This window comes from Prunus avium, chromosome 3 (assembly GCF_965620075.1).
Source record: "Prunus avium chromosome 3, drPruAviu1.hap1.1, whole genome shotgun sequence".
Classification (NCBI taxonomy): Eukaryota; Viridiplantae; Streptophyta; class Magnoliopsida; order Rosales; family Rosaceae; genus Prunus; species Prunus avium.
Genome location: NC_142286.1, coordinates 9,220,409 through 9,237,579, shown reverse-complemented (window position 1 = coordinate 9,237,579; position 17,171 = coordinate 9,220,409). Strand labels below are relative to the sequence as shown.

At 35.4% G+C, this 17,171-nt stretch overlaps 1 protein-coding gene across 1 annotated transcript; it reads right to left on the bottom strand.

The window, feature by feature from the left end:
• Positions 1-10,498: 10,498 nt before the first annotated feature.
• Positions 10,499-13,577, bottom strand: LOC110763399 (shikimate O-hydroxycinnamoyltransferase-like). Its single transcript, XM_021966180.2, has 2 exons — positions 13,000-13,577; positions 10,499-11,694 (listed from the first exon to the last, which is right to left on the bottom strand). Exons 1-2 carry the CDS (start codon positions 13,441-13,443, stop codon positions 10,807-10,809), a joined length of 1,332 nt encoding a protein of 443 aa, XP_021821872.2. The 5' UTR covers positions 13,444-13,577; the 3' UTR covers positions 10,499-10,806.
• Positions 13,578-17,171: the final 3,594 nt, after the last annotated feature.

The following is a 17,171-nucleotide window of genomic DNA, read 5'->3' as shown; positions in this document are numbered from 1 at the left end:
TTTTTATCTCTTAGCTTTGTATTAGAGAAATAATAAAGTCCTCGTTTGTCTTGAAGCATAGAAAAGAATCCATATTGAACCAGTTCCCCATTCCAAGCACAATTGTTTGATTGGAAGTCAGGTTTCTTGGTGTATAAGTTATTTTAATTCATTAAGATCTATTAGGGTTTTTGTTTGGGCCTAAAATTCCACAAGCCAACCCAAGTAAAATTGGCCCATATAAGAAGGAGTTTTGGGCTTTGATTTGAAAGACAAAGATCAGCCCATATGGTTTTCAGAAGTCCAGAAGTCCAGGCCCTAGCAAACCGATTAGCAAAAATAAAAATCACAAAATTGAGGTTTAATTGCGATTAAAAGGCTGATTTAATCCAGACCACGGTCTAAAATATCGATGGTATCGGAAATATTGGTGGTACTCTAAAAACACGAAAATTTCGATGTAAATATCGGGATATTATCGATATCGATAAAAATTGAATAAAAACCATAGAAATTGTAAGAAAAACTTGGAAATTTTTATTGAAACTTTGGAAAACGTTTATTCAGTCAATTATCTATTAGTTTATCACAAAAAATTGGAAGGAAATGCGCTGCATGATGGGTTAACTGAGTTAAGTTGATTATATAGAGAGCTGACAAACACTGTGAGTTTAGAAAATATGTAATAATTAATGAAAGAAGATTAAACACACCATAATCATTTATATATAATAGTTTACTACAATATTTTACACTTTATACATTGCATGGTAAAATACATGAGTGACTTAGTAACACACAAAGTTCTTATGAGGTTCAAATTTTTTATTTTTTATTTTTTATTTGCTGAGATGGGGCCAAGAAGGCCAGAACCAAATTTTTCACTATCTTCATCATCTCTATATGTAGAGTAAGTGTATTGTGAAGAGTAGTCATCAAATGATAAACCCCCAAAATAGTTTTGCATGTACTTGTTCAAAACAAAACAATATAAATTACATATTTTAGCATATTATCATAAAAACATAAGCAACATTGTGGTTAAGGCATTGGAGGAGTGAAATGGCAAGGGTTTGAATCTCATTTGTGTGTGTGCTCAGTGTTTTTTTTTTTTTTTCATTTTTTTATTACATCGATATTTTCGATATTTTCAATATTATAGTGATATTACAGCGATATTTTGACAAAATATTGCTGAAGTGTGAGCGAAATTATCGATATTTTCCAATATTATTGATATTCATACGATATGTGTATGGATATGTTCCGAAATATCCGTGATCCGAAAACATGATAATATCCTCGATATTTCGTCGATATTATCGATATTTTAGACTAAGATCCAGACTAATTGATTGCTAACCAAGGAAAGTGGCTCCAGTTTCAAAGACCTCCAAAAGCCCAAAGAATTTGATCTTCACCGTTGATCTCAAGTCAAATCAAGGTAGATATATTGGAAGATCTTTTTCCCAAAAGAAGAGGCCCATGTGACATTGAAAGTCAAAATTTTCAACTGAGGTGTTGATGGAGAGTTAATGGAAATAGGTTAACCAGAAGAACACTCTCCATAAACCATTCAAAATGACCAGAAGGAAAGGACAGCCAAGTTGCCCTTCTATATCCATAGAGGACTCTACATTGGAACATGATGTGTTTTTCAAGAAATAAAACAGTAGACAAGACAGTTGTTCGCCAAAAAAGAAAGGAAAAGACCATCATACAAACTGATCGTTGATGGTTTTGCTCTGCCACAATAATAACTTCCCCTTTTTGTGGCATTGGAGAAGGAAAATCTTTTGAAAGATCTGCCGCCCAGTATTAAAAGATTAAAATAAAAACCCGCATTCCAGAGTTCTCTATAAATATGAGAGGAGGTGAACAGATTCAAGGACAACCAAAAAAATCAATCAAGACAAAAACTCTCAAATCATATTGACAAATTTGAAAGAACAAAGTCATTCAAATCTCAAAAGCCTTCAGACTCATCCAACCTTCAAGCAAAACAGCTAGAACTTAAGTCATTTCAATTCAAAGAAACAATTCATGAAGGAAATAAGACTTCTCTTGTTACAAATTTGGTTCAGCATAGGCCAAGTCAAACAGAATTCGAGTTTTTCACAATACGAAAACCTCAATAAATTTACAGGGACGCTTCGAGCTCTCAGAATTGTCAGAATAGTTCTTGGTTGATTCGTAATCAAGCAAAACAAATATTGTGGTGCAACTCCAAGTCAGCAATCGTCAATCCAGCCATGTCCAGTCCAATCCAGACTGAAGAAATATCAAATTCTGCTCATTCAGCAAGCCTCTCCATGGCAAGAACATATTAAAGCTCTACCAATCTCGACATTGGTATTGATTTCCAGCTGAATCTCATCAGTTGAAAATACTGACGTGCAATTCCAGTATAGATATATCCAGTCCAGCCCGATTCACCAAACCAGGCAGAAGTCAAAGTCCAATGTTCTGTTCTTCCAGACTTGGCAGCTTTTCTTTTGTTTTAAATATTGTGCGATAGGTAGTTTTTGTTTCAAACAGTTTGATTTATCATCAAACTTGTATTTTGGCCAGAACTACCAGTTCTAGTTACTGTGATAAATTGTGAAGTCCTCACCAGTCTGAGGCAAGAAAAGAACTTACTTGGGAGATATTCCTCACCCAAATTCACAATCACTTGTTTGAAGTCAGTAACTTGTGGCGCAAGTTATATCATTTTTCAAAAGTCTGTTAGGGTTTCTTAATGCTAACAGTGGCACGCTCTCACACCAAAGAAAGTTGACTTGTCAACCACAAATAACTTTCAGGTTAATGGGGAATTTTACCCTATCATCACAGGAACCAAACCAAAACGGGTGAACAGTTTTACACTGCTAATAGTGGCACGCTCGCAATTTAACACAATCTTTAGCCTATTTTTAAGACTTTGTGAGATTTGGGGTAAATACCCTGTAATTATGTATGCCCCTCCCACCCAGTAGAATTGTTGAACCAGAAATCATATATGCAATGAAGGAAACATGCATCTAATGCTTAGGAAATGAACTTTAGCCACAACCTATACAACAAAAACATTCTAAATGGCGGATTCATTTTGTTTATACTAGTTTAGCTAAACTTTTTTCATTTTAAACCAAGTATCTTAGCCTAGTCTCTTTGAATACAAAGGGAAAAAGGGAATAAATCTTTACCCTTGATGACCTTTTCTTGATTTCTCAAGAATGAACACCTTTGTTGGAAAAACCTTTTCTTTCTCTTGATTTTGACTCATTCACCTTAAGCCTCCAGGATTGGAGTCCTCTATCTCACAACACCAAATGCTCCAAGAGATGAAGAGAAGGCAATCAAGAAGTATGGATGCTTGTCCACTTCTTGATTGGACCAATTTTTGGTTTATGGAAGATGAGATACAAAGATGATCACTCATCAACCAAAGTGGGAAATCAAAAACCCTAGCTAGGTTTTCTCCAACACTTAGCTTAAATAGGACAACACAAAAGGCAATTGGGAGGGTATTTGGGGCTCCATTTGGTCCATGGGTAATGTCAACTTATGCCACTCATCCCTTGGGCCCAGTAGCCTTTTGGGCTATTTTGTCCCTTTCCTTTTATATCATATTTAAAAGCCCAATTCAATATTTATATATGTCAATATTAATTCCATAATTAATCTTTTAATTATAATTTAACTATTAAATTACAATTATAGTCTTACTTAATTGACCCAGTTGAACTATTTGACTTTGGTCAATTGCTTCAGTCAACATGTTGACTTTTGACCGTTGACTTTGACATTTCATTATCAACCATTGACTTGTATCTCCTCATTTGTACCTCTAATCACATTCTTTGGGTGTGCAGATCCGTAGGTTCCCTTTAGCAAGATAGTGGGTCGACTCAACTCCTCAGAGATGATATACGAATTAAATTCCACAATTTAATTCTTCCTATTAATAAAGGTTAATTGAAACCTTTTAGGACATCCACGAACCATGGTTGTCGCCTAACAGCAAGTCATGGTTATCCAAGCTAAATGAGACATTGTGAAAGAACCTATTCAAATTGGAATGACCGTGCAATTGAATCATTCTCTTATGTCAATACTCCTTATTCACATTATTAGATAATGGAATCCGATTGTCAATATCCTAATGTGAATCATTCCTTTTATATGATTATCCTGGTAAGATTTGAAGACTTCTTCTTTCAAGTCTTATCCACTACTCTGCGCAGAGATTTGACCTATCATATCTTGGAGTACTCTCTCTCCTTTACTGAGAGTAGAGATTCCTTGTTGTACATTCATTTGCTTCCATGACTCTATTGAGAATCATGATGAGCACCTGTAAGCTATGCCTAATTCAGCATGACCGTATAGTGCCCTCAAAGATTAACATCATAGCCACAAAACATCTATGATGCCTTAGGTCTAAGGATTAGTTTGCACCATTGCAATTTATGAGTTCCAGCTTGACATGTGAGTAAAGACTTCCATGTTGTAACTCATGTGTTGGATCGCGTTCAGTGTACTTGTTCTTCTACAAGCACCTACATACATATCGTTGTGTCTCCACACTTAATGACTTGAGACCTTGCCATTCCCTACATATAGAGACGATACTGTGTGTACTGGTCTTTGCAAAATCTTGACACCCAATCAATATTCCTATGACCAGGAACATATTCAGGATTTAGGATGATGAGAAGTCTCCATGTATGCAATCTCATTACATAGCTCTCATATCCACTTATGTATTCATTGGACTATGCTTGTTCTACATATTGAAAGATAATATATGATGATTTAATGTATAAAACAACTTTTTTTGCTCATTGATAACATAATATGTCTTTTATCAAAGATGTCCTTAACTCTAATAATTAGTTGACTTTAAGGGCATATTTCTAACATGCAGTACCCTAAATTGTCCTCCTAGAATACTTGATTATTATGCTTAGGAGACAATTAGTACTCATTTATAATTATTTTATATAATTTTATTTTTTTAATTAAAATAATTGATGTTCAAAAGGGTTACGCTTCATCTTGCGGGATCAAAAGCGTCTCACCGCAATGCCTTGCGTTTTAAAACCTTGATCATCCATATGAACCAAAACATCAGGAATGTGGCTTGCTTCGTACCATGTTCATTTTGATTGGAAATCCCTTGCGACAACAATTGGCGTTGTAAAAATCGCATTGCCAAAGTAACTAGGAAGGAGTGGGGGTTGCAGTCTTGACCTTCCATTAGTGACAATAAATAGTTTGGTGATTAAGGGGCACTACAAAAAAAAGTGGCAACAGTCACCATTATTTGGTGACATTTGCTGGGGAAGTCACCTGCGTTGCCTACACATCTCCAAACGATGATATGGACCAAACTTATGTGTAAACCAAAATATTGGAGGTCATATTTATTCATTTGAAAGTTTGAGGACTAAAATTAAGACAGTTAAAAAGTTCTAGGATGATTTGTAATAAAAATTATTTTTAATTAGATAGATATTATAATCACTACCTTTAATTTGAAGATGAGGAGAACCACCATATTTAATCCTATATAATACAGAGAGCTGGGGTAGAAGAAAATTACCGAAAGAGGCCAGGGGTCGAGTAATGGAGGTCATGGTATTTTCGTACCAAAATTTTTGTAAAGCGCGTGACTAAAGGAGAGGGCGTGGCTTAGAGATTTTAAAACAAAAGCATTTAGGCCCAAAGTCGGACTAGGCTATAGCCCTTGTGTATATAGATATAGATGAGGCTCAATAGTTGTTGTCAGTCATATGGACGACGGTAATTTTCAAAATCAAACAATTGTAAATATCCGTCATTTGATAGTAGTTTAGACGAGTTGGCTTTAACGTAATTGAAGAAATTGACGTCAAACGATAGTAATTTAACCCTTAAACGTAATTAACGTCAAGAATATACATACATTTATGAATGGTATAAGAGGATAGATTGATAGAATTTTAAGAAAGAGTGACAAAAAATGATGAGTTTGAAATAATACATGGCATGCCCTCACTCACTGGGCAAGACGGGTGACGGCACATGGCACCTAAAAAAATAGAGATTCCTATAAGACATTTTAGTCCAGAATAGTAGCCCAAAAGTTCTTTTATATGTCTAACGGAAGCCTTTTGAGCTTTATTTTGAAAAAAATTAGGCATCTTTTACTTAAACTAACCAACTTAGCACTTATTTCTGAATTTCCTTACAAAGGCCCTACAGCATCTCCTCCTCCATAACATCCAGCAACCCACAGAAAAACTGCCTAAATTCCAGGGGATATACCCAACTGAGAAGGGAGGGTCATGCCTAAGAAGCTTCAACCCAGTCATAGCAGCATTCAAACTGAGGGTATTGAAGTTGTTGGGGGTAACAAGATCTCCTTCTAGACTACTCAGAAACCATATATATATGCCTCTTAAGTCTTTGTTCCTTGGTTACTTATTTGAAGAAGAAAACATTTGTCTTTAGGAGGCAATTTGGATTTCCATAGGAAGGAACAGCTGGGAATTCTGCAAATAGGCAGACTTGACACTGAAGTCTCCAGAAGAAGAACCTCTTGATCCTTTTTCACAGTGAGAAATAAAAACACTACAAATGCTCTTGCATTAAACCAAAATTTCTGAAAGTATAACCAAAGTGTAGCTTTACCAAAGGCATTAACCTTTATGCAACCAAAGTGATTCAGTATGTTTTTGCTTCATGGAGAAAGAAAATCTTATTAAGAACACAGTAAACTACAGATACTCCGAAAAAGAAGTCCTCCACAGAAATAAACAAAGCTTACAGATACTCTGATACTCTGATAATCTTATTTTGCTTATCATGTGCTCTGCTTCCATAAAGTACCAACCTCACAGTTGTTTTGGTTGAGCCCAAATTCATCTTTTTTCTAAACATACATACTTATTAGTACTATGTATTATATCGCAGAATAAAAATTTGTCCCGCACTCATATAATACTTTATCTATTAAAGAGCCTCTATGTAAGTAGCCCAAGGACATACAGTAAGCAATCGAAAGCGGACCATTATTGTGGGGAGGAGGGTTTCTCACATACACATACTAATACTAATTTTTTTTTTTTTTTAATTGAGTTAAACTCTGCTGGCTCATTGTGCCATGATAATTACCTGGATATTAAAGCGTCGCACATTCTTGAATTGGGTGGATAATATTTTTTTAATATTTCTCAGCTATTGTTCATTTTATGTGGTCGTACAGCTACTGCCTATGTGGTGAAAAATAGGCAATAATTGTTCCGAAATACATATTTTAGGAATTACCTAATACGATAGCTTTCTCTCATCTGTTAGCAACTTTAGGTGCGACATAGTTAATATTTTTCCACGTATTAATTCACCACGTATATTATATAGGCTGTCGGTATAGTTAATATTTTTCCAATGTTTTGTTTATTATCAATTAATAAATACAAATATCATATCATGGTAAAGTGTGGCAGTGGCACCACATGCTTAGGAAAAGCGTGTTTGGACGAGGAAATTTTAAAAGTACAAAGGAATTTATAAATAATGAAATTAAAATGACGGAAATCATTGTTCTAGAATTTGTAAAGTTTCTTATTTGGGTAACGGATTTAAATACATAAGTTAAGCTTTATTTGTAAAGTTATATTTTTTTTTAAAACTCAATCTCTCTTGGAATTTAAAAATGACGATTTTTAGATGGAATTTAAAGTTGGGATTTATGACCTTCAAATTCCATGTTTTTTCCCAGGCGGAATTTCTAAATTTCTATGTTTTTTTATCCAAACGTGCCGTAAGTGTTGAATATAAAATGGGTCAACTTTTATTTCTGCCAAGGACCTCCAAAATTGTAACATCCCACATTGACCAACGGAGAGGGGGTGATGTGCCTTATATGTACATGCCCACCTCCATCTAACATGAGGCCTTTTGGGAGCTCACTGACTTCGGATTCCATGGGAACTTCGAAGTTAAGCGAGTTTAGACTAGAGCAATTCCAAGATGGGTGACCCACTGGGAAGTTGCTCATGAGTTCCCAAAAACAAAACCGTGAGGGCAAGGGAGGCCCAAAGCGGACAATGTTGTGTTACGGCGGAGCGATCCGGGATGTGACAAAAATCAATGTACCGATTAGGGCACGGAAAAACTGCCTAAATTCCAGGGGATATACCCAACTGAGAAGGAGGGTCATGCCTAAGAAGCTTCAACCCAATCTTAAGTCTTTGTTCCTTAATTACTTATTTGAAGAAGAAAGCATTTGTCTTTAGGAGGCAATTTGGATTTCCATAGGAAGGAACAGCTGGGAATTCTCATTTGGGAAAATTCAGCGAATATGCAGACTTGAAAGTTGACACTGAAGTCTCCAGAACAAGATGTTGTAGTGAGTCTCCTAATCAATCAAGGAGATTTATTTCCTTGATTAATTAAGGGATTTACTTTCCTATTTTTATATAGTTGTCAAATCATTATATAATTAGGAGATACTTTCCTAATCCTTTACTATATCTAATTCCTTGTAAAGCACTTATGTAAATTCTTATATATCTCCTTATGGAGAAGAATAAATAACAACCTAACATATTCAAACTCATATTCATATTTTAGCATGGCACAGGGTTTCTGTGTCCTTTAGTCGTGTTCACAGGGTTTCTGTGTCCTTTAGCCGTGTTCACAGGGTTTCTGTGTCCTTTAACCGAATTCACAGGGTTTCTGTGTTCTTAGCCGTGTTCACAGGGTTTTTGTGTTCTTTACATTCCTCATATCGTATTCCTCGTACCCAAAATCACATTCCTCATATCGTATTCCTCGTATCGTATCGAATTTTCTTGAACCACGAACCCTGAATCAAATTCCTCATCTCGTATTCCTCATATTTCCAGATCTAAATCCTCGTATTGAATTTTCTTGAAACACAAATCGTATTCCTCGTATCGAATTTTCTCATATCGTATTCCTCATATCCTCGTATCGTATCCTCGTATCCTAAATCAAATTCCTTGTTCAGATTCATATCTTCATACCCATATCCTCATATACTCTTATCCCGAAACTCTAAACACATTTTTTTTCTCTTATTCTTAAATCCTTCCGCTACCATGGATATCGTTTCCAAAACCACCGAATCCACTTCCTCATCCCCCCGAATTGTTACTATTCAAAGTGACAATGCTCCGTTTCCTACCGATGTTCACAGGGTTTTTGTGTTCTTTAAACTCCTCATATCAAATTTCTCATATTTCTTCCGAATCCAAATCCAAATCCAAATCCGAATCCGAATCCCAACCTTCCAACCTGAATCCGAATCCAAATCCAAATCCCAACCTTCCAACCTGAATCCGAATCCAAATCCAATTCCTAATCCAAATCCAAATCCAATTCCTACATCAAATTCCTCAAATCAAATTCCTAAATCAAACAGTCGGTCGCCAGTGGAAAGTGACCGGCCCCACCTTAGTTCTTCGAACACGGAGAATCTGCTTCAAAACTACCAATCGCTAGTGGAGAAGCTGTTTCAAACCGACCGGTCGCCAAAATCCAGCGACCGGTCACCAGAGGAAAACGATCAATTTTCTCCACGCTGTCAAAATCAGGAGGAGGAAATTGAACCGTCTTATGAGATTTTACCCACTTCAGCTCCAGTACCACACCAATCACTTGCTGAGGAAGTCATTTAGTGTGCCGGCTGACACACCCATTGAGATGAATCACAAGTTGTGTGAAGACATGGACCAAGAACCAACCAATAAGGAACAGTATCAAACGCCTTGTTGGAAGGTTGATATATCTGGCACACACAAGATCAAATAGTGCATATGCTGTGAGTGTGGTTAGTCAGTTTATGCATTCACCCAGTGTTTCTCATATGAATGTTGTTGATCGAATCTTAAGATACTTAAAGTCAGCCCTTGGAAAGGTTTTAATGTTCTCAAAACATGAAGATCTTGAAGTTTTCAGATATACATATGCTGATTGGGCTGGGTCCATTACGGATAGACATTTTATCAACGAAAAAATTGAGAAGAAGATCATCCGCCTACCATTCATAAAATCAGAAGATTAACTGGCAGATATCTTAACCAAAGCTGTTTGTGGCAGAGTATTTCATGACTCACTTACCAAGTTGGGCATTTGTGACGTATATGCACTAACTTGAGGAGGAGTGTTGAAGTGAGTCTCCAAATTAATCAAGGAGATTTATTTCCTTGATTAATTAAGGGATTTACTTTCCTATTTTTATATAGTTATCAAATCATTGTATAATTAGGAGATACTTTCCTAATCCTTTACTATATCTAATTCCTTGTAAAGCACTTATGTAAACTCTTATATATCTCCTTATGGAGAAGAATAAATAACAACCTAACATATTCAAACCCATATTCATATTTTAGCACAAGAACCTCTTGATTATTTACTCTTCCTTTTTTCATAGTGAGAAATAAAAACGCCCCAAATGCTCTTGCATTAAACCAAAATTTCTGAAAGTATAACCTTTATGCAACCAAAGTGATTCAGTATGTTTTTGTTTCATGGCGAAAGAAAATCTTATTAAGAATCACAGTAAAGTACAGATACTCCGAAAAAGAAGTCCTCCACAGCAATAAACAAAGCTTACAGATACTCTGAGAATCTTATTCAGTACTATATGTTGTTTCTAAAACAGATACTCGAATATAAATTAACCAAAAGACCACTTGAACTTTTCAAAAACAGCTGCTTTCCGATCAGCTAGGCTACAGTCAATGAAAAGTCCCGGTACTCAGAGGACACATACAGAAGCCCAAAGTGTGCCCAACGTATTGCCCCCATTCGACCCATTTCATTTCCTTATATCTCAGACAACAACTTGGAGAATGATTTCATATGTTGAGATTGCAGAGAAATGGCCACTGATAAACTTCCATCATTTGTTGCACTTGGTAACACAAAAGCCAACCCCTCATATCGTATTCCACCAGGCCCCATGAAAATAGGTCGACCCCAACCGAAATCAGCATCATAGATCGGCAGCCTAGACCAATTAGTTATTGCAAGTCTCGGGCACCTAAAAGTATAAGCTCCGCGAACAAGGGGTGAGAGGTCAGGCTGAAGTTCAAGATAGTCCAGCGCTGATCTAAGATAATCGTTGTCCATACGCACAAGAGTATCATGAATACGGCTTGCAGCATACCATGTTGGTTTTGATTTGAGATCCCCCGCTGCAGCAATTGGTGCGCTTGCAAAAATCACATTGCCAAAGAAACCAGGAGGGAGTTGGGGTTGCAGTCTGGACCTTCCATCAACTGCAATATGTAGTTTGGTCTCTTGATCATCAGGAAGTTCACGTGCCACAGATGCACATCTCCAAACATGACCTGCCAACATCTCATATGTGGTATAGTTGATTGTGTTCCCATCTTCCTTAGACTTGGCTTTCAAGATGTTGAGCTGCTCCCGTGTCAATCTAAAAATGGATACTGTTGCGCTCTCATCACCTACAGCTTTTGTACCGGTTTTTATGGGTGGATCAGGTTGGTATTCAATGTGATCGAATGCAGGCTGTGGTGGGTCTCGGGCACGAAGTAATGTCCTGTCGATGAATGGTGGAATTGTAAGGTCAAGACCTCGAGCGATGTCAGACCATGTATTTACAAAGTGGAGACCAGAAAGGCCATCTGCTACACGATGTTCCAGGCCAACACCAAGTGACACTCCACCACATTTGAAGTATGTGACCTGATATATAAACAGTGTAAAACCAGAACCATGCTTTTGTAAGTTTAAGTCATATCAGGGTCAAGAATTGTCCCGGATGATATATGCGCAAGAGAAATAAAATAAAGGGTGAGTACTTCGAATTGTATAGTGAGGTAAAACTATTCTCTAATCCACCAAAAAGAAAATGCATCCACTCATATATAACAAGAAGATGATAACTTAGCTTCAAAGAATAATAGAAAAGTTGATGTAATACAAATTTCCATTGAGAAGTTGGGTTTAATCCTCGGATTTGGTGACTTTGATACAAGTCCTTTGACTTTTGTGCCACATAGGATTACATTCCTTTTTTAATATTTTATGATGTAATCTTTTTATTTTTAATTTTTTAAAATTATTTTTTGTTCCAATATTGCCCCTTATGCTTTGAATAAGGTAATAGTAATTTATGTGATAATAATTAGCCATTTATAATGTTTGTCTAATAGTAATTTATGTGATAATAATTAGCCATTTATAACGTTTGTCATTAAATAAAAAAGGAAAAATATCCCAAAAATATCCCAAAAAACACGTTGTTACAAACTATTATACATTGTCGACCAAAGCATTTGATTGTGGAACGTTTAGTACCTCTGTATGCATACAGAAACATACATCACATGCAAGAGCAGATCAAAGAGAGGTAGTCTTCCAATTTATGTTCCTAACTTGTATCTAACTTATAGGTAGTCTTCCAATTTATGTTCCTAACTTATATGCAGTCTTTTAATTTAGGTTCCTAACTTATGGGTAACACAATTTATCACCTAGTTTTTTTCGTTGCTAAAAATAACACTATTTATCTGTATGTCAAGTACATAATTTCATGTTGGTGCTTGTCTGATCTATTGGTATAATATGTGGGTCTTTACTTTTCATTGATTAAATTGTATTTTATCTATATATTAGGTAAATATTATCAAGAAAAGAATTCGAAATTTAAATTAAGAAATTCAATTACAAGGAAATAATGCATTAAATTTAGATTTTAACTGTGTTTTCCTTATTTACCTCAAATGGTAAAATCAACACAACAAAAAAAGTAATAAATGTCAAAGGACCTACATCTAAAACAAAAAATGCGTAGACTAAATCTAATAACAGCTAATTGTTTTGAACCGGATCTAAGAAGCCCATATAATAATAACCAAAAAGTCATCACCTTACCTTTAGGAAAAAAATAGTTTAAAATCAACTACATTCAAAACGAAAATGGTAAAAAGATTTCAACTCTTGTGAAAATAAGGAGTGAAAAAATGTCTCCTCTCTTTCTCTGAATACCTGTACGACCAAGAGGGGATAAGAGGATATCCCAGCGGAATAATCAACAGCAGGAATGAGCTTCCGGAACTCAGGAGTCGGCGCAAAGTCCCCGAAATCATCGAGGACCGAGGCAGTCTCCGCCTCAACAAACAGCACTCCCTCTGCATTGCAATCGATCTCGATACGTCCCTCATCGTTCAGCTTCAGGCGGCCAGCCACGGGGTAGAAGGGCACGAGGGCCTTGGCAAGGGAGCACTTGAACACCTCCGAATCCAAGACATAGTTGTTTTGAAGATGATGCGCTCCGTTTTGAACGTTTGGCCTCCTGTAGAAGTAAACACTTCCAAGGTGAGTTGCCGAAATCACGACATCCAAGTCCGATATCCACAACGCCCGTTTTGGCGTTTCCTCCGCTGGCTTCACCAACGTTGACTCCCTTACGCTCACGTTGACCACCGCCATCTTTTGCTGGGCCTCACCTCACCTCCAAACCAAACTACTTGTCTAACCTTCTTTGCAGTGAAGAAGGCAAAGCACGTCTATTTATACTGACGTTGTAACATATATACATACTTAGGCTTAGGGCGATTGAGAAAGAACAAATTTGTGTATGTGCGGCTACACCAGTCTAACGTAGAAATATTTAGGACTTGTCCAATGTAGGTTCCTACAATCTCTATTTCCTAGACATATACCCATCATTCTATAAATCTATGTGTAAAACCCAATTTCAAACTTAAATAACCAGTAGGATATAAGAGGTCATAGTATTCCTATGTTTTTACATCCTTACCATCATACTTCATATTTTATTTATAATTTATTCCAAGCATTTCATTAACTGCCATAATTGTAATTAAAACTCCCTATTAATAGCATATCAATCACCTCATTTCTTTTGGTTGCCATTCCCTCTAACATATGGCCCCTTAAAATTGCAAATAAAAAAAATATGTAAATTACATATCCAATAATGTACATATGAAAAATATAAATATAAATATATACGTATAAAAAATATAGGTATATTATTTACCAAAAAAAAAAAAAAGGTCAATTACTTTGTAATTGAAATTTCCGTAAATTTTTCATGAATTAAAAATAGGTACACTACTACTGAAATACCCCCCTGAACTTGTAGCTCGCTTTCAATTAGCCTCCTATTCTTTTTTTTCTAGAAAATTAAGGATATGAACTTTTTTTTTTCACCAATTTCCCCCATGCCGTCTAAATTCTCAACATTACATCCAATTTGCCGTTAAATATGAGGGTAAATTGGTCATTTCCATGTGAAAATAAAATAAAATAATTTAAATTTTGAAATCATAATAATATAAATAAAGTTATTAAAAATATATAAATAAATAAATAAATAACCTCACATGCCATATCTCTCTCTCTCTCTCTCTCTCTCTCTCTCTCTCTCTCTCTTAAATTTCATCACGATCTGGGCTTAGGATGCTGACGGCGTTAAGATATTCTTGGCAAATTCGGGTTTGAGTTCATATTTGGGTTCAGAGATTCACTGCCTCCGCACATCTCCCTCTTTAAGATTTGATTTTGTTTTGGTGGGGAAGCTAGGGATTGGATTTTTTGTGGCTGGAGTGGAGATGACAGAGTAGGGAGCTAGGTTTTGGGAATTGTTTAAAGCTGGGGGTTGGATTTTTTGTGGCGAGAGTGGAGATAACAAAGTGGGGGGATAGGGGTCGAAGAAGAATCGAGCTACAGCGGGAGGAAGAAGAAGAATCAAGCTGCAGAACAAAGGATTATTATTTGTTTTAGGGGTAAAGGGCGCGAATGGGTTTGGGTCTGTGGGTGGGGATAAGGTTTTCTTTTTTTGTTTTTTGGATGTGGGGGTGGGTTGCGTTTGGGGAAGGAGGTGAGTTGCGTTCGGGGAAGGGGGTGGGTCACTGGTTGCTGTGATAGAGGCTGAGATTGTGGTGGAGGCTGCCTTTGATCTGCTTCTGAGTAATTTGCTGGTAATGGTGGGGTTATTTTTTGAGTTTGAACTTGTTGGTTTTGGATCAAATTCAATGAGGTTCTTCTGGGGACTGCTGGGATTGAATGGTGATTGCTTTCTGGGGAATGATTTGAACCCACTTGAAGAACATGCGTTAGAATTCTCATTGAGGAAATCTTTGAGGAGCATACTAGACCTGCGCTCTATTGGACAAGGCTTTCTTTGATGCTGCTGCAACGTTTTTTTGTGAGATGAAAAAGTAAAGAGATTAAGAAAATAATTATTACCCAACAAGCAATTTTTGTGGTTTGAGAGCTTCAAGCCTTCAAATTGGATGATCCAAAGATTATAGCCAGACTTCAAAGGATGAGAGAGGGAAGGGTCGAGCATGGGGTGGCTGGGGCAGGGGCTAGAGTTGGTTTTGGTGAAAATCAGAATGTGAATTTTCATGTGGGAGAGAGAGTTGCTGTCGGCACTGGGTGGGTTGGGACTTTGGGTACCTGCTTTGTTTTTCTTCAATTTTTATTTTTAATTTTCATACTTTTTAAGAGTAAAAAGTTTGAATAAGGTGGATTGGGTTTGACAGAGGAAGAGAGATAGAGAAGAGCTGGACCATATATTTTTTTCTTCTCTTTTTTTTAATTTTTTCCAAAAAAATAAATTTATTTTTAATGATTTAACATAAAATTGGATGAAATGTTGATGATTTAGACGGCAGGGGGAAAATTGGCGAAAAAAAGAAGTTCATATCCTTAATTTTCTAAAAAAAAAGAATAGGGGACTAATTGAAAATTAGGTACAAGTTCAGGGGGCAAATCACTAATATACCCTTTATAGAAAATAGGCACGTTGTATAATTGAAATTTATGCACATTTTTTATAAATTAAAAATAGGTACATTATTTAGAAGAAAAAAATAAGTTCATTATACTAGGTACATTGTTTTACTAGGTATACATTATTAGAGAAAAAAAAAGGTACATTATTTAAAGAAAAAAATAGGTTCATTATACTAGGTAAATTGTTTTACTAGGTACATTATTAGAGAAGAAAAAAAATAGGTACATTATTTTGAGAGAAAAAATAGGCTCATTTAAAAAAAATTGTTTTCATAAAACAAACAATAAAAAGATGATCAAATTATTTTTCATAAAACAAGTAATAAAGAAAAAAAATAGGTACAATATTTGGAGAAAAAATAGGTTCATTAAAAAACATGTTTTAAAAACAAAACAATAAATAGATTATCAAATTATTTTTCAACATAATTAGAATGTACACTATTATTCATAAAACTATAATAAAAAAGAATACTGGTCGTATAATTCATAAAAAGAAAACAACATTAATTCCTAAATTTAATATTGAATTTAAATTACTAATACTTTAAATAGATTACTAGTCGTAATTCATAGAAGGAAAACACCATTAATTCAAAAATAGATTACTAGTCGTAAAATAGATTACTAATACTTTAATGTGGAATTTAATATTTAATTTCAAATAAGTTTCTAAATTAGTTCCTACATCCATTACAACTATTTGGAGATATTTTCAAATTCAACGGGTGTCATTAGTTACACCCCCATAATACATTAACTTATAAATATGGGTAGTTTTGGAATCCGAAAAATACAATAAATCAGATTTTATGTTATATTAGGTAACTTACTTAGTTGGATTCTAGTCATCGGGTATTATTTGAAAACATTGGGTATTTTAAATAGAAAACTAAATGAAAGGGTTGTAGGTGATTTAAAATGAATTTTATGGGTCTAAGCTCAATTTACTAAAATATTTTCCAATACACATAAGATATAAATACTTTGTGACTCAAACATAAAAAATTACTCGTTTATAGCTTACAGTTTACGTGAATATAAGTAATTAAGAGCATTTCTCTCTATAATTTCGCTCTGTTAATTCTATAAAAAACAATAAAATAAAATAAAAAGTAAAGTCCGAACTTACCTTGTAATATTATTAATTCTTCTATAACCCATTCTGATTGGTGGAGCCCCGCTTTTTGGGGCATCGTGCAGGGGCAACGTATCTTTGCCATGTGCAACGGATCTTTGGTCACATTACGAGGTTTCTCTTCCTAATAGCTATGACATAGATAGAGACATAAAACAAATGTTACATTAAATTTCTTTGAAGTCCCTAAAAAAAACACATAATGTTACTACTTAAAACTCCTCCACCACTTTAGAGCATCTTCAACGGGGTA

Excerpts from the sequence above, each read along its gene's own strand:
- LOC110763399 (XM_021966180.2), bottom strand. The coding sequence starts at position 13,443 with ATGGCGGTGGTCAACGTGAGCGTAAGGGAGTCAACGTTGGTGAAGCCA. Across the intron at positions 11,695-12,999 it reads ATCCCCTCTTGGTCGTACAG|GTCACATACTTCAAATGTGG; the intron begins GTATTCAGAGAA and ends TTTATATATCAG.